Source organism: Leopardus geoffroyi, chromosome D1 (assembly GCF_018350155.1).
Source record: "Leopardus geoffroyi isolate Oge1 chromosome D1, O.geoffroyi_Oge1_pat1.0, whole genome shotgun sequence".
NCBI classification, from domain to species: domain Eukaryota; kingdom Metazoa; phylum Chordata; class Mammalia; order Carnivora; family Felidae; genus Leopardus; species Leopardus geoffroyi.
Window position 1 is genome coordinate 100,654,711 of NC_059329.1, and position 13,972 is coordinate 100,668,682.

At 36.7% G+C, this 13,972-nt stretch overlaps 1 protein-coding gene across 1 annotated transcript; it reads left to right on the forward strand.

Annotated features, from left to right (window-relative positions):
• Nucleotides 1-3,601: 3,601 nt before the first annotated feature.
• Nucleotides 3,602-4,546, forward strand: LOC123602625 (olfactory receptor 4A5-like). The gene has a single exon (XM_045487083.1). The coding sequence runs from the start codon at nucleotides 3,605-3,607 to the stop codon at nucleotides 4,544-4,546; it is 942 nt and encodes a 313-aa protein (XP_045343039.1). The 5' UTR covers nucleotides 3,602-3,604.
• The last annotated feature ends 9,426 nt before the right edge of the window (nucleotides 4,547-13,972 follow it).

A 13,972-nucleotide genomic window follows, 5' to 3' on the forward strand; every position in this document is an offset into this window, starting at 1 on the left:
AGCACTATTTTAATGACCAAAGAAACGACCCAAGAGGTGAGTTCTTAAAACAATCAAGGGATATGCAATGAAAATTCATGTAATATATTTAATGTAGCTAATGTCTTAAATACCATATATTTTCATTGGAGAAAGACTGGATTGAAGAAATTAAGCTAGCAAAACTGAAGTTAGCCAGTGTATCTAAAATGTATTTGGTATTAGTATTATAACCGGACAGATTTTTATTGTCCATTTAGCCAAATAACAAAGAGGAACACATAATGCATTTGAAATAAACTAACGGAATTATAAAGTAGATTCATGGGCTATTTTACATAGCATGTTAATATTTGTAATTACTGTTAGATATATGAATTAGAGAATTTAAAATTATGTATCATAACAAGTGTGTTAGAATATAGAGGAATAAATAAATGCCTATTCTGTTCTGGTAGCTTGATGTGCACTGTTATGTGTGAATCTTAAAATTTTCATTGGTACTATGTTGCTGCATATTCATGAAGAAATTCATGCTCGTGAGTAACTTTTGGCCATTGAGAGAGACATAAAACTGTAATTTGTAAAATACTGTAGTATTTTTGTTACCATGGGATTTTAATTTATCTTTTAAAAGATATATTCATAACAAACTATGTAAATTATATCTTTTAAGTAGAGCTGTGTTTACTTAATGGTTTCATTTATTAAAGCCTAGTAAGTCTATCTGTCCATTTTTATAGTATGAAATCTTTGATGACTTAAACTCTGGAGAATAGTTTATATGCCTCATTCCTACATGTGAATAATTTAACTGGCTAGTAGAAGATTTATCTTGGTGAAATCCAAAGTGGGGATTAATAAGAGTGAAGAACACTATTTCTTGCAGAAAATAATGAATGAAAAATAAGAATTATATATAGACTGCCTTGTAGTGTTATGTTCTTGAACAGAAGTGGCTCTATCAATCTAGAACTTCCACGATGATAGCACCCCCCAACCAAATGGAGTAACAATGTGAACGAAGCATGGAGATCATTTGTCACACCTGGCTTCTGAGGAAAGCTCAAGCTTTTTCTTCACGTGTCCTCCCCTCCCAAATCCATGGGATTGGAATCAACTTGTCTATATATGAGGTTTAGTTAATTCTTTAATTTCCTTGAGCACTGAATAACCCAAAAGTTTGGGCTTGTATCTGTATCTGTACAATTCTTCTCTCATTTAATTTTGTCCTTCCCTTCAGATGTAGGGTCCCTAAGGAATCAGTGCTTTTATTCTTTTTGAATTTTTTTTTCCTTACCAAGAAGTGCTCTGCGTTTAATTGCTATGACTTTCCAGGATGCCTCCTGAGTGACCCCTGGAAGGCTCAGGGGATTTGCCTTCTAGCACTTCTAGCACTTCCTCACTAAAGGAAAACTTTCAGAATAAGATTTTTTAAAAAAGTTATTTACTTATTTTGAGCGAGAGAGTATGAGCGAGGGAGGGGCGGAGAGAGGAAAGAGAGAGAATTGTAAACAGGCTCTGTGCTCTCAGCGCAGAGCCTAATTTGGAGCTCGATCCGACCAACTGTGAGATCATGACCTGAGCTGAAAACAAGAGTTGGACGCTTACTGACTGAGCTTCCCAGGCACCCCTGAATAATATTTTTAAAAGAATACTAACCTCACTTAATTATTACATTAATATTCTTTTTTACCTGAGGATATTCATATCTTCAATATAATTTCTCCTCTCTGATTTGATACTTCCTTTCTTTCATTTTCTACCTTTTTTCTCTAGTTTTCTGCTTGCTTCCAGACAAGTCACATTTCATCGTATGTAAATAATACTGCTCATATGTAATAAAATAGGTAATTCCTACGGCATACAAACCTATCCTATGCACAGCAAGCGGTTCATGAGTTAGAGGGGCAATATTCTTTTTTACCTGGGACTATGTCTATGATACTTACTAAATTGACAAAGATTCAGATGATTTGTTCTGATACAACTTAATAGTGAAACATTCAAGAACATTAATCATAGTACAATTTGCTGAGCCTTTAAATAGGTGCCAGGCAGGTTCCGGATGCTTTATTTGTAATAAAACAACAAACTTAAGAAGTAGAAACTGTTGCTCTCCCCATTCTACAAATCATGAAACTGGGACACAGAGAGGTTAAGTTGCCCAACATTGCCCAGATGGCACATGGCAGAGCTGGGATTCCAACACAGGCAATGAAGTTCCAGAACCCACATTATTCACCACTGCACTACGCCCCCTCTCCAAGGATGTTTTGGGTCTTAACTAGGTGCACACTGAATGAGAAACTTGTAGTCATGATTTGATCTTGGTAATGATCAAGTCCCAGTTGCCACTGGCTAGCCTTTCTCAAGTAACAGTAACAAGATTGGAAATTTTAATGTAATTATAAAAATATGAAAATAGAAGGAAATGTCAGCAGAATAGAAGGGGTGGGGCTGCACAAAGGTCTCACAGAGCACTGGATTGGAAAGGATTCTGAGGTGGATGAGTTTGACCCCCTTAGTTTCCAATGAGCAAGCTGAGACAGGCTTGTAAGACATTTAGAAGGTGACTCAAACCCATGCCTTCTTACACTGAGTTTGGACTTTTCCCCCAAGGGTGCTGTTTTTTGCAACCTGGGCAACGAAGTTGTATTTTTGAGTGCTCTCAGTACCTAAGAAGCATTATAAGTAAAACCATGTCCCATTGTACCCTACCCCTCTTTTCAGCGTCTGTTTCTCTTCCCTCATTACCTAGCTCATGCCAAGAGTTTTGAAAAAAAAAATACCAGGTGCTAATGTAACAATTTGTGAAAATCGCAAGTCTCTCCAGTTCAGTTCAAATGTATTTGCTGAAAATCTAGAGAGTTATTTGTGTTAAGATATTGTGGGGTGGGCAAACATTAAGTGGAGAGAACTCCAACTCCTTACAAAGCTGATCGAGAATCATACCAAGTCACTGTAATAGGGAACAATGTGCTAAATAGTCTTGCAGTTATTTGATACAGTTAAATCTAGTCTTTACATCAGAGTCTAGTCTGAACATCTAATAGTGGAATGTCATAGTATTATTAAGTGAATTATTACACAAGAGATGCTATTTTTGGTGCTGGATACATCACACTGTAAAGGTACTCACTGCAACTATGTACTACCACCTCAAAAGTCTGACTCTATGCCGATTTATGTAGCGTTTATTGCCACCAGCAGAAAGTAAGTTTCTGGAGAGCAGGAATCCTTTCCTTGTTTGTGACTGCTGACTTCTGTGCCAAGAACAGACATAGTTTAAATAAGGCTGTAATAAATCTATGTCGATAGCTGAGCTTTTGATTACTCCTCTCTATAGACGATCCCCTAAGACTTAAAGATAGAACTTCTTTCTTGTAGGCCAACAAGATCATCTGAAGACAAATAGGACCATCAAGGGAAGGTGTAGCAGGCTTTTTGGAAGAACTCAATAGTTACCACTAAATGTTTATTGCGTATAAACTGCTGTAGAAAAGACTTAATGATGAAGATGTGCTCTTAACAATGGACGTATTTATAGTCATGTTCACGATTTAATTACAGATTGCATTGTCCTGAGCTCCCATCCCTGAAACAGGCCATATAGAAAGAGGAAATGGGAAATAGTAACAATGTGACGGAATTTGTCCTCCTTGGCCTCACCCGGGATCCTGAAGGGCAAAAAGCATTATTTGTCATGATTTTACTGACCTACATTGTGACAATAATGAGCAACCTGCTCATCGTGGTGACTGTTTTTGGCAGCCCCTCTCTGGGCTCCCCCATGTACTTCTTCCTCACCTATCTGTCACTCATGGATGTTGTTTATTCCACTGTCATCTCTCCCAAATTGATTATAGACTTACTCTGTGACAAAAAGACAATTTCCTTCCCAGCTTGCATGGGCCAGCTCTTCCTAGAACACTTGTTTGGGGGTTCTGAAGTCTTCCTCCTGATTGTGATGGCCTATGATCGCTATGTGGCCATCTGTAGGCCGCTGCATTACTTGACTATCATGAATCGACAGGTTTGCATTCTGCTGTTGGTGGTGGCCTGGGTTGGAGGTCTTATGCACTCTATGGTTCAACTTCTCTTTGTGTACAGCCTCCCGTTTTGTGGCCCCAATGTCATTGATCACTTCATCTGTGACATGTACCCATTACTGGAACTTGCCTGCACTGACACCTACTTAATAGGCCTCACTGTTGTTGCCAATGGTGGAGCCATCTGCATGGTCATCTTTATCCTTCTGCTCATCTCGTACGGAGTCATTCTAAATTCTCTTAGAAGTCACAGTCCAGAAGGGAGGCGCAAAGCCCTGTCCACCTGCAGTTCCCACACCACAGTGGTTGTCCTCTTTTTTGTTCCCTGCATTTTCATGTATGTTAGACCTGTTTCCAACTTGTCCATTGATAAATCCATAACTCTGGTTTATACAGTTATCACTCCCATGATAAATCCTTTAATATACACCTTGAGAAATTCGGAGATGAAAAATGCTATGGAAAAATTCTGGTGTAAAAATGTAACCAAAAGTAAAAAAAGCATGTGTCACTGACACTGAACACATTTATGGTTAATTCTGAAGCAACAAAAAGGTACTAAATTCTGACAATGGATTTAGTAAGTTCAGTGGATTCTCTAGAGATGTTTCTCTTTATTTACACAAAGTCATCAAGAAGTGGAATGGATTGTCTTTTGAGGTAATAATCAACCTAATAGGGAAATTCTGGAGGTTGAATAAAATTTGTCCCATTACAAGTAAAAATACAATTAATTTCACCTCGTAGCCTTATTTTTCTTGGTTTATATTGAAATGGAACTGTAGAAACAATAGTTTTTAAATGAAAAAAATGTCTTTTTATTTTGAGAGAGAGGAGAAAGTGAGCATGAGTTGAGGAGGGGCAGATAGAGAGGGAGAGAGAAAATCCCCAGCAGGTTCTGCACTGCCAGCAAGGAGCCCAATGCAGAGCTTGAACCCATGAACCATGAGACCATGACCTGGGCTGATATCAAGAATCAGACGCTTAACCAACTGAACCATCTAGGCACCCGAAGAGTTTTAAAATTTTAAATGTGAAACAACCTACTTTTGAAAATTTACTTTCACCCAAACTAAAGAGAAAGTAATTTGGCTAATACTTAGAACAAATTACTGGGGCCAAAAGAGTGGTGTATAAATTTTAATGCTCATTATTCTATCAGCACAGAAACTTTCTGTAGCTGCAATATGCATCTTGTCCTTAAGCTGATTTCCATCCCTCAGGTCAATGCCTATGCTTTTGCAGTTCAGGACATTTAAATGGGAGATGTTATTGTGTTTGGTTAGACGTTATCAGTGAGAAATTTTGTTAAAAATTTAACAAAGGGATGTTAAAAGGGATGTTGTATGTTTTTCCAGTTTGTTATGAGCCTGTATGGGGATGGTTGATGATGAAAACAGATTCTAGTTCCTAATTTGAGCACAGAAAACCATACTAATTCAATTATAAATATATTTTATGCTTTTCCTCATTAGCTGTTATGTACATTTTGTTGCCATTCTTCAACAAGAAGATAGAACCTACTTTGTCTTCATGATACTAAAGATATGGGTAAAGAAATGTGTTATTTTGCATAACAGTGTTTCCCCCGAAAGTTGTATTGAACTTAAGTACTTTGTCCTGATAGACCTAATAATGATTTACTTTGGAATAAATAAAATTTTGTTTTTCACTGTTATGTGTAAAAATCGACAACAGGTTTTTCTGTCTGCAGCCCATCCCTAAACACTGCAAACTAGGAAGAAAATGAACTTGCTTTCATTGTAACATGGAACATCATCATGCTTTGAAAGAGTTTTCTTTTCTAACTAAAAAAAGATTTTATAACTTTTCTTATTTTAAAATTTTATTATTTTTCATGCATATTGAATGATATATGCAATTTACTTTTACATGTGATAGGCTCTTAACCTTGAATGTGATCAATATCATTGAAACTACCTGTGCATACTTCCCTGATAGCATTCATCTGCCTCTTCCCAGAGGTAATCTTAATGCTGAATTTTGGATAACCATAGTTAAAAACAGTTTAACTACATATGTATGTATCCTGAACATATATTGTGTAGAGTTTTCCTGCTTTTGTTGAAATTATATTAAGTATTGCATAGTTTTCTGAATCTTACTTTTTTAATTTAAGTTTTTAATTTTAATTCCAGTATGGTTAACATACAGTGTTATATTAGTTTCAGGTGTATGAGATAGGGATTCAATATTTCTATACGTTACTCAGTGCTCATCATGAGAAGAGTACTCTTTAATCCCCATTACCTATTTCACCCATCCCTCCATCCATTTCTCCTCTGGTAATCCATCAGTTTGTTCCTAAAGTTGAGTCTGTTTCTTGGTTTCTCTCTCTTTTTTCCTTTGCTCATTTCTTTTGTTTCTTAAATTCCACATATGAGTGAAATTATATGGTATTTGTCTTTCTCTGACTTGTTTCACTTAGCGTTATACTCTCTGGATCCATCCATATTGTTGCAAATGGCCAGATTTCTTTCTTCTTCTGGGTGAATAACATTCCATTGTGTATATGTACACACACACACACATGCACACACACTACTTCTTTATCCATTCATCTGTTGATGGACACGTGGGCTGCTTCCATAATTTGGCTATTGTAAATAATGCTGCAATAAACATAGGGTGCACGTATCCCTTTGTTTTAGCGTTTTTGTATTTTGGGGGTAAATACCCAGTAGTGTGATTACTGGATTATAGGGTAGTTCTATTTTTAACATTTTGAGGAAAACATTTTGTTTCCCATAGTGGCTGCACAAGTTTTCATTCCCACCAACAATGCATGAGGATTCCCATTTTACCACATCCTCGCCAACACTTTTTGTTTCTTGTGTTTCTGATTTTAGCCATTCTGACAGGTGCGAGGTGGCATATCATTGTGGTTTTGACTTCTATTTCTCTGATGTTGAGTGATGTTGAGCATCTTTTCATGTGTCTGTTAGTCATGTGGATATTTTCTTTGGAAAAATGTCTATACATGTCTTCTGCCCATGTTGTAACTGGGCTATTTGTTTTTTGGGTGTTGAGTTTGGTAAGTTCTTTATAGATTTTGCATACTAACCCTTTGTCAGGTATGTCATTTGCAAGTATCTTCTCCCATTCCATAGGTTGCCTTTTAGTTTTGTTGATTGTTTTCTTTAAAATCCCAATAGTTCGTGTTTGCTTTTGTTTCCCCTGCCCTTGGTGACATATCTAGTAAGGAGTTGTTGCGGCTGAGGTCAAAGAGGTTAGTTACTTCCTGTGTGTCCTCTACGATTTTGATGGTTTTCTGTTTCACATTATGTCTTTCATCCATTTTGAATTTAGTTTTGTGCATGGTGTAAGAAAGTGGTCCAGCTTCATTTTTCTGCATGTTGCAGTCAAGTTTTCCCAACACCATTTGTTGAAGACACTGTCCTTTTTCCATTCGATATTCTTTCCTGCTTTGTTGAAGATTAGTTGACCATACAGTTGTGGGTCCATTTCTGGGTTTTTCATTCTGTTACATCGATATATGTGTCTATTTTTGTGACAGTACCATATTGTCTTGATGACTACAGCTTTATAATATAGCTTGAATTCTGGAATTGTGATGCCTCCAGTTTTCTTTTTCTTTTTCAGGATTGTTTTGGCTCCTTGGGATCTTTTGTGGTTCCATAGAAATTTTAAGATTGTTTGTTCTAACTCTGCAAAAAATGCTGGTGGCACTTTGATAGGGGTTGCACTAAATATGTAGATTGCTTTGGGTAGTATAGACATTTTAACATTTGTTCTTCCAGTCCATGACCCTGGAATGCTTTTATACTATTTTTTGTGTCCTCTTCGATTTATTTCATCAGAGTTCTATAATTTTCAGAGTATAGGTTTTTTTTAATGTTTATTTATTTTGAGAGAGAGAAAGAGAGACAGAGAGAGAGACAGAGAGAGAGAGAGAGATACAGAGAGAGAGAGACAGAGAGAGAGAAGGCACTGGGGAGGGGATAGACAGAATCCCAAATAGGTTCCGTGTTGTCAGCACAGAGCCCAATGTGGGGGGAAGAAAAGCTCTCACTTTGAGTATGATGTTAACCTGGGTTTTTCACATATGGCCTTTATTATGTTGAGATATGTTCCCTCTCAACCTACTTTATTGAGGGTTTTTATCATGAATGGATATTGTACTTTATCAAATGCTTTTTCTGCATCTATGGAAATGGTCATATGATTTTTATCTTCTCTACTGTTGATGTGATGTATCATATTAATTGATTTGTGAATATTGAACCACTCTTGCAACCCAGGAATAAATACCACTTGGTCATGGTGAATGACTTTTTAAAATGTATTGTGGATTTGGCTTGCTAATATTTTGTTGAAGATTTTTGCATCTATGTTCATCAGCCACATTGGCCTATAGTTCTCTTTTTTTTGTCTTTATCTGGCTTTGGTATGTCTTTATCTGGTTTTGGTATGCTGGCCCCATAGAACGAATTTGGAAATTTTCCTTTGTCTTCTATTTTTTGGAATAGTTTAAGAATAATAGGTATTAACTCTTCTTTAAATGTTTGGTAGGAAAAAAATAAGTGTTTGGTAGAATTCGCCTGTGAAGTCATCTGGTTCTGGACTTTTGATTGTTGGGAGTTTTTTGATTACTGATTCAATTTCATTGCTGGTAATTGGTCTGTTCAAATTTTCTATTTCCTCCTGATTCAGTTTTGGGAGGTATTTTTTCATAGGAATGTATCCATTACTTTTATATTCTCTATAACCCTATGTATTTCTGTGGGGTTGGTTGTTACTTATCCTCTTTGATTTCTGGTTTTGTTTATTTGAGTCGTCTCTCTCCCCCATCCCCCCCTTTTTTGATGAGTGTGGTTAAATGTTTATCAATTTGAAGAATGTGCTCCTGGTTTTATTGATATTCTATTTTTTAAATACAAATACACACACACAGAGGAAAGTATGGCCCATTCAAAGAAACAAAATAAAACAGGAGAAATTGTCCCTATAAAGCTCTGAAGACTGGACAAGGACTTCAACACACCATCTTAGGGATGTTCAAACAAGTAAAGGAAGGTATGGCAAAGCTCAAGGAAAGGAAGCTAAGGAAAGAGTCAAGGCCAAATATCAAAAAAGAGACAGAAAACTTCCATATCAATAAACCTCAGCAAAGAAATAGTATTTTTTGGGGGAGCCTGGTGGCTCAGAGAGTTAAGCACCTGGCTCTTGGTTTTGTCCCTGGTCATGACCACACAATTTTGTGAGTTCAAGCCCCAGGTCTTCTTGGGATTCTGTCTGTCTGCTCCTTCCCCTGTCATGATGCCTCTATCTTTCTCAAACTAAATAAATAAACATAAAAAAGAAGTAATACGCTTTTCAAATCATGTGTAGAGAGTTTCAAAGGACCTGACATTGTTATATAAAAGGCATCTGAATATCCAGTTTCAAATATTTCTAGATTTAGTTTCTATGGTTTTTTTTTCTTATATTACTTTGTAATTGTCTCTTTCAAATTATATATCCATATCATCTATCTCTTATTCTTTTTAAGAAAGATTCTCTTCTTTGGGGCAAAACTTCTCAGTTGGAATTTTATATGTGGGTTTTACCTCCTCTGAGTTAAATGGAAACTTTTAACATTGATTACCAATAATCTTGTGCCATTCTTATTAAGTATGTCTTTTTTATACAAAGACTTAAGATTTTTACTTCACTCCAGTGTCTTCTTCAACTTGAGAATTTCAAATATATACTGATGAATTGAAAATAACGAATTGTTGGGGTGACTAGGTGGCTCAGTTATATGAGTGTCTGACTCTTGATTTCAGCTCAGGTCATGATCCCAGGTTGTGGGATTGAGCCCTGCCTTGGGTTCTGTGCTGAGCATGGAACCTGCTTAGGATTCTCTCTCTCCCTATGCCCCTCTCCCTTACTCTACAATAAAAAAGGGGCACCTGGGTGGCTCAGTTGGTTAAGTGACTCTTGACATTGGCTCAGGCCATGGTCTCATGGTTCATGGATTCAGGCCCCACATTGAGCTCTGAACCGATAGTGAGGAAGCCTGCTTGGGATTCTCTATGCCCCTCCACTGCTCATGCTCACTCATGTGCTCTCTCTTTCAAAATAAATAAATAAACTTAAAAGAAATCAAATTAAATTTAAAAAATAAAGAATTCTTGTTCATGCAATCTTGTATTTTTGGTATTAATAAGTGACGTGTTCCTTGCTTTTAGATTGCTGTTTTTTTCTACTTAATTCTCCTGAAGTGATTGGCTAGAAGCCTCTGAAAACATGGATCATGTAAAAGGTCTCAGTTCTCTAGAGCATGATTCCTCAGTGAGTTTAATTTTGAACAAGCAGCCTTGGGGACAAAATGTTTTAACAACTCCACGAAGTAATTTGTTGCTCATTGTTGATTAAGTGCCCAGTCATATCTTTCCTTACCTGGGAGAATATTTCTCTTTGGGGGTAATGTTGCTGTCAAGATGTAAAAAAAGCCATCACTTTACTGGGCATGGGCCATATTAAAACAGTCATGCGAATGCTTTCAGAAATATTCCAAAGAATCCAAAACATCCACTGCATTATGGACTAAAAATGCTATTAAAGGTTGATTCAATTAATTTGGTCAGTTAAACATAATGATGTTTTACATTTAATTTTTGGTACGTAATCTCAATGGCGGCTTTCAAATTCAATGATTCATCAATCATATCAACTATGCATTCTTGAAGCCAACTCTGTATAATCCCATAATCCAAACTATTAAATGTCTGTGAAAGTTGAAGAAGATGGTCATGCTTTGTGCAGGCAGAGAAAGAGAAATCCTTATGTGACAAAGCATTTCGATGTCACTAAGTGCACCCTGACATTTTTTCTGTAGTCACATTGGGGTTGATGTGTTGGCAATCCTGACTTATTTTCATGCAACTAAGTGGTCATCTTTCAGGACCAAAGATAGAATTGCAGAAGCCTGGATTTGGAACAAGTGACCAAAGAGAAAAGAGAAAAGAGAAAAGAGAAAACAGAAAACCCAGGTAATGTATATACCTTAAACATATACCTTATACGTATACATATATACCTTATACGAGGGATCCTATAAAATATTTTCCCTTTTATGTCTGGCTTATGGCACTTATCATGGTGTCTTCAATGAGTTTTATCCATGTTGTAGCATGTATCAGCATTTTTTCCTTTTTAAGGCTGAATAATGTTCCATTATCTACATATACCATAATTTATTTATGCATTCATTAGTTGAAGGACATTTGGACTGTTTCCACTTTTAGGCTACTGTGTATAATGCTTCTATGAACATTGGTGTGCAAATGACAGTTTGAATCTCTGCTTCCTATTCTCGTGTGTATATACACCAAATAACAGTTTGATATGTAAATTAATATCCCTTTAGTACAAAGGGAAACTCAGAACTTACAGTGTGAAAACTTGAGGTCATAGAAATTTAGTTACTTGTTAGATTTATTGACCTGTATATGTACCTTATTAGAAAGCAAACTTTAGTGTCTGTGGAAATAGAATTCATGAGTTTTGTTAGATATGAGATGTATAGAATATTAAAGAAAATGCCACTATCTGTTTCTGCCTATGGGTTAATTCCATGGATATTTTCTCATTTTTAGGATCTTAAAAATATTGTGAATAAAATTGACACATTGTATTATTCACCCAGTTGACCTCTTGTTTATAAAAATAATGCCCCTTTGATTAAATTTAGATTTAATGATACAATGCAAAGAGGAGACTGAAATGTTGAGAAAAACAGAGGCAAGGGCATTTGTACACAGTAAAGCAAATGGTAAGGAAAGGACAGCTTCTGTAATTGTGTATGAAAACTACCCAGTCAGTCCCTCCACCCCTCAGGGAATGCTCCCTTGGGTAATGGGAGAAGACAGTGGACTTTGGGGAAACTCATCTAACACTAGTTCTAAGAGATGTGGCACTAAAATTGCACAGGGAACCAAATAATGATAAATAATATCTTGAATTTATTTAGTGCTTCTTAATTGTCAGGCAGTTTTTGGATACCTTTATTTGCATTATCGTATTTAGTCTTTAAAACCATCATATGTGTTAGAAGATGTTATGTTTCATTATGCAGATGATGTTGGGTAATTTGCTCAAGGTCGCACAGTTGCTAAGTATAGATTCTGAGGATTAAATTCCAAACCAGAATTTAGAACCTGAGTTCTCATAAAGTGCATCCAGGACCACCCCTGCAAAATTATAAAACAAAAGTCACAAAGATTATATATGGGAGAGGCAATCCACCCTCTGTGATTGTTGTCATTCTCTGTTTGTCCCCAAAGTCTGTGCAGGTTTTATTTATTTTTTTTTAATTTTCTTTTTTAGCGTTTATTTATTTTTGAGACAAAGAGAGACAGAGCCTCAACAGGGGAGGGGCAGAGAGAGAGGGAGACACAGAATCCGAAACAGGCTCCAGGCTCTGAGCGGTCAGCACAGAGCCCGACGCGGGGCTTGAACTCACGGACCGCGAGATCGTGACCTGAGCCGAAGTCGGCCGCTTAACTGACTGAGCCACCCAGGCGCCCCAACACATTCAGGTTTTAGAGTAGCATTGTTACCTCACTATGAAGAAACTGACTTGGAAAATGTGTTATGTCTTTAAAGTATATCTTTTTAAAAAATCTGATGAGTGTTTATTGGGACCTCAAAATGTTTGCTGCATAATTTTTATGGTCACTGCTCAATCATTAAAAAATGATGGCTTATGTGGGGAATAGCTTTTAGTAATCAGACAGTTAAATAGAAACATATGTTTCTAACCATTGGCTTGCCATCATGTTTCTTCTTCTTTTGTTTAATGTTTTTTTTTTTCATTTTTGAGAGGCAGAGAGACAAATTGTGAGTTGGGGAGGGGGTGCAGAGAGAGAGAGAGAGAGAGAGAGAGAAGGAGACAAAGAATCTAAAGCAGGCTTCGGGCTCCGAGCTGTCAGCACAGAGCCTGATGCAGGGCTGGAACCCATGAACTATGACCTGAGCTGAAGTCGAACACCCAACTGACTGGGCCACCCAGGTGCCCCGCCATCATGTTTCAAAAGGATCTGGACTGTAGCTCAAAATTTCAGTCTATAATTTCCAATAGCTTGCTGATTTGACAGTGTTTCCCAGTATTTTACTACTCGCGTGCCATATATGTGGTTTGTTTCTTCTGCCTTATGTTGTGGAATTTGGCATAGTGGAGATCTTCTTAATTTATCTTATTTTAATTCACATTGTGGGACAGTTATTGATTTAAGGTTTTGGAGCACTCCTTAATTATTTATTTGTTCTCATTGAATGTGGTAAGAAATTTGAAGTATCTAACGAATGTTGGAAGCAGATATATTTAGTTTTAATAAAATATTGTATAGGTAAAGTATAGAATTTTGTATCATTCTGAGTCAAATCACCATTTTTCAATAGTCTAGAGTAATAATTATGTTCATAAGCTCATTTAAACAGTCAAATATTCATTGATCCCTTAAAATGCATAAGGCACACATATGGATTCTGGTGATACCATTATTAAAAAGATACGTGTCTGTGTTCACTCTCCTGGCAGATCTAACAGATGTTGGGAGAAAACACAACTATAAACAAATAAGTGCTGTAAGTGCTCAACAGGACAAGGGGTTGGACCCTCCTACTGGAAGCTATCTCTTGAATGCTCAGACAAACCCTATGAATTGTGAGTATTTGTCATTATAAATGCAGACATAGCTTCATAATTGTGCGTGAAGATATTTAATTTTGTATGTATGCAATGAACTGCTGGAAGCCCCAAAGATGGGACCCCTTTAAGCAGCTTGTCTCTTCTGATATATCTTCGGATATATCTTAAAGTTCAGAATCTGGTTTTCTGGCAATATGAAAAGTCTGAGGGGTGAGTCCTGGTACTGATGCTGGGGGACCCTCCAGTCTAACTCCAGGTTGAA

Excerpts from the sequence above, each read along its gene's own strand:
- LOC123602625 (XM_045487083.1), top strand. The coding sequence starts at position 3,605 with ATGGGAAATAGTAACAATGTGACGGAATTTGTCCTCCTTGGCCTCACC.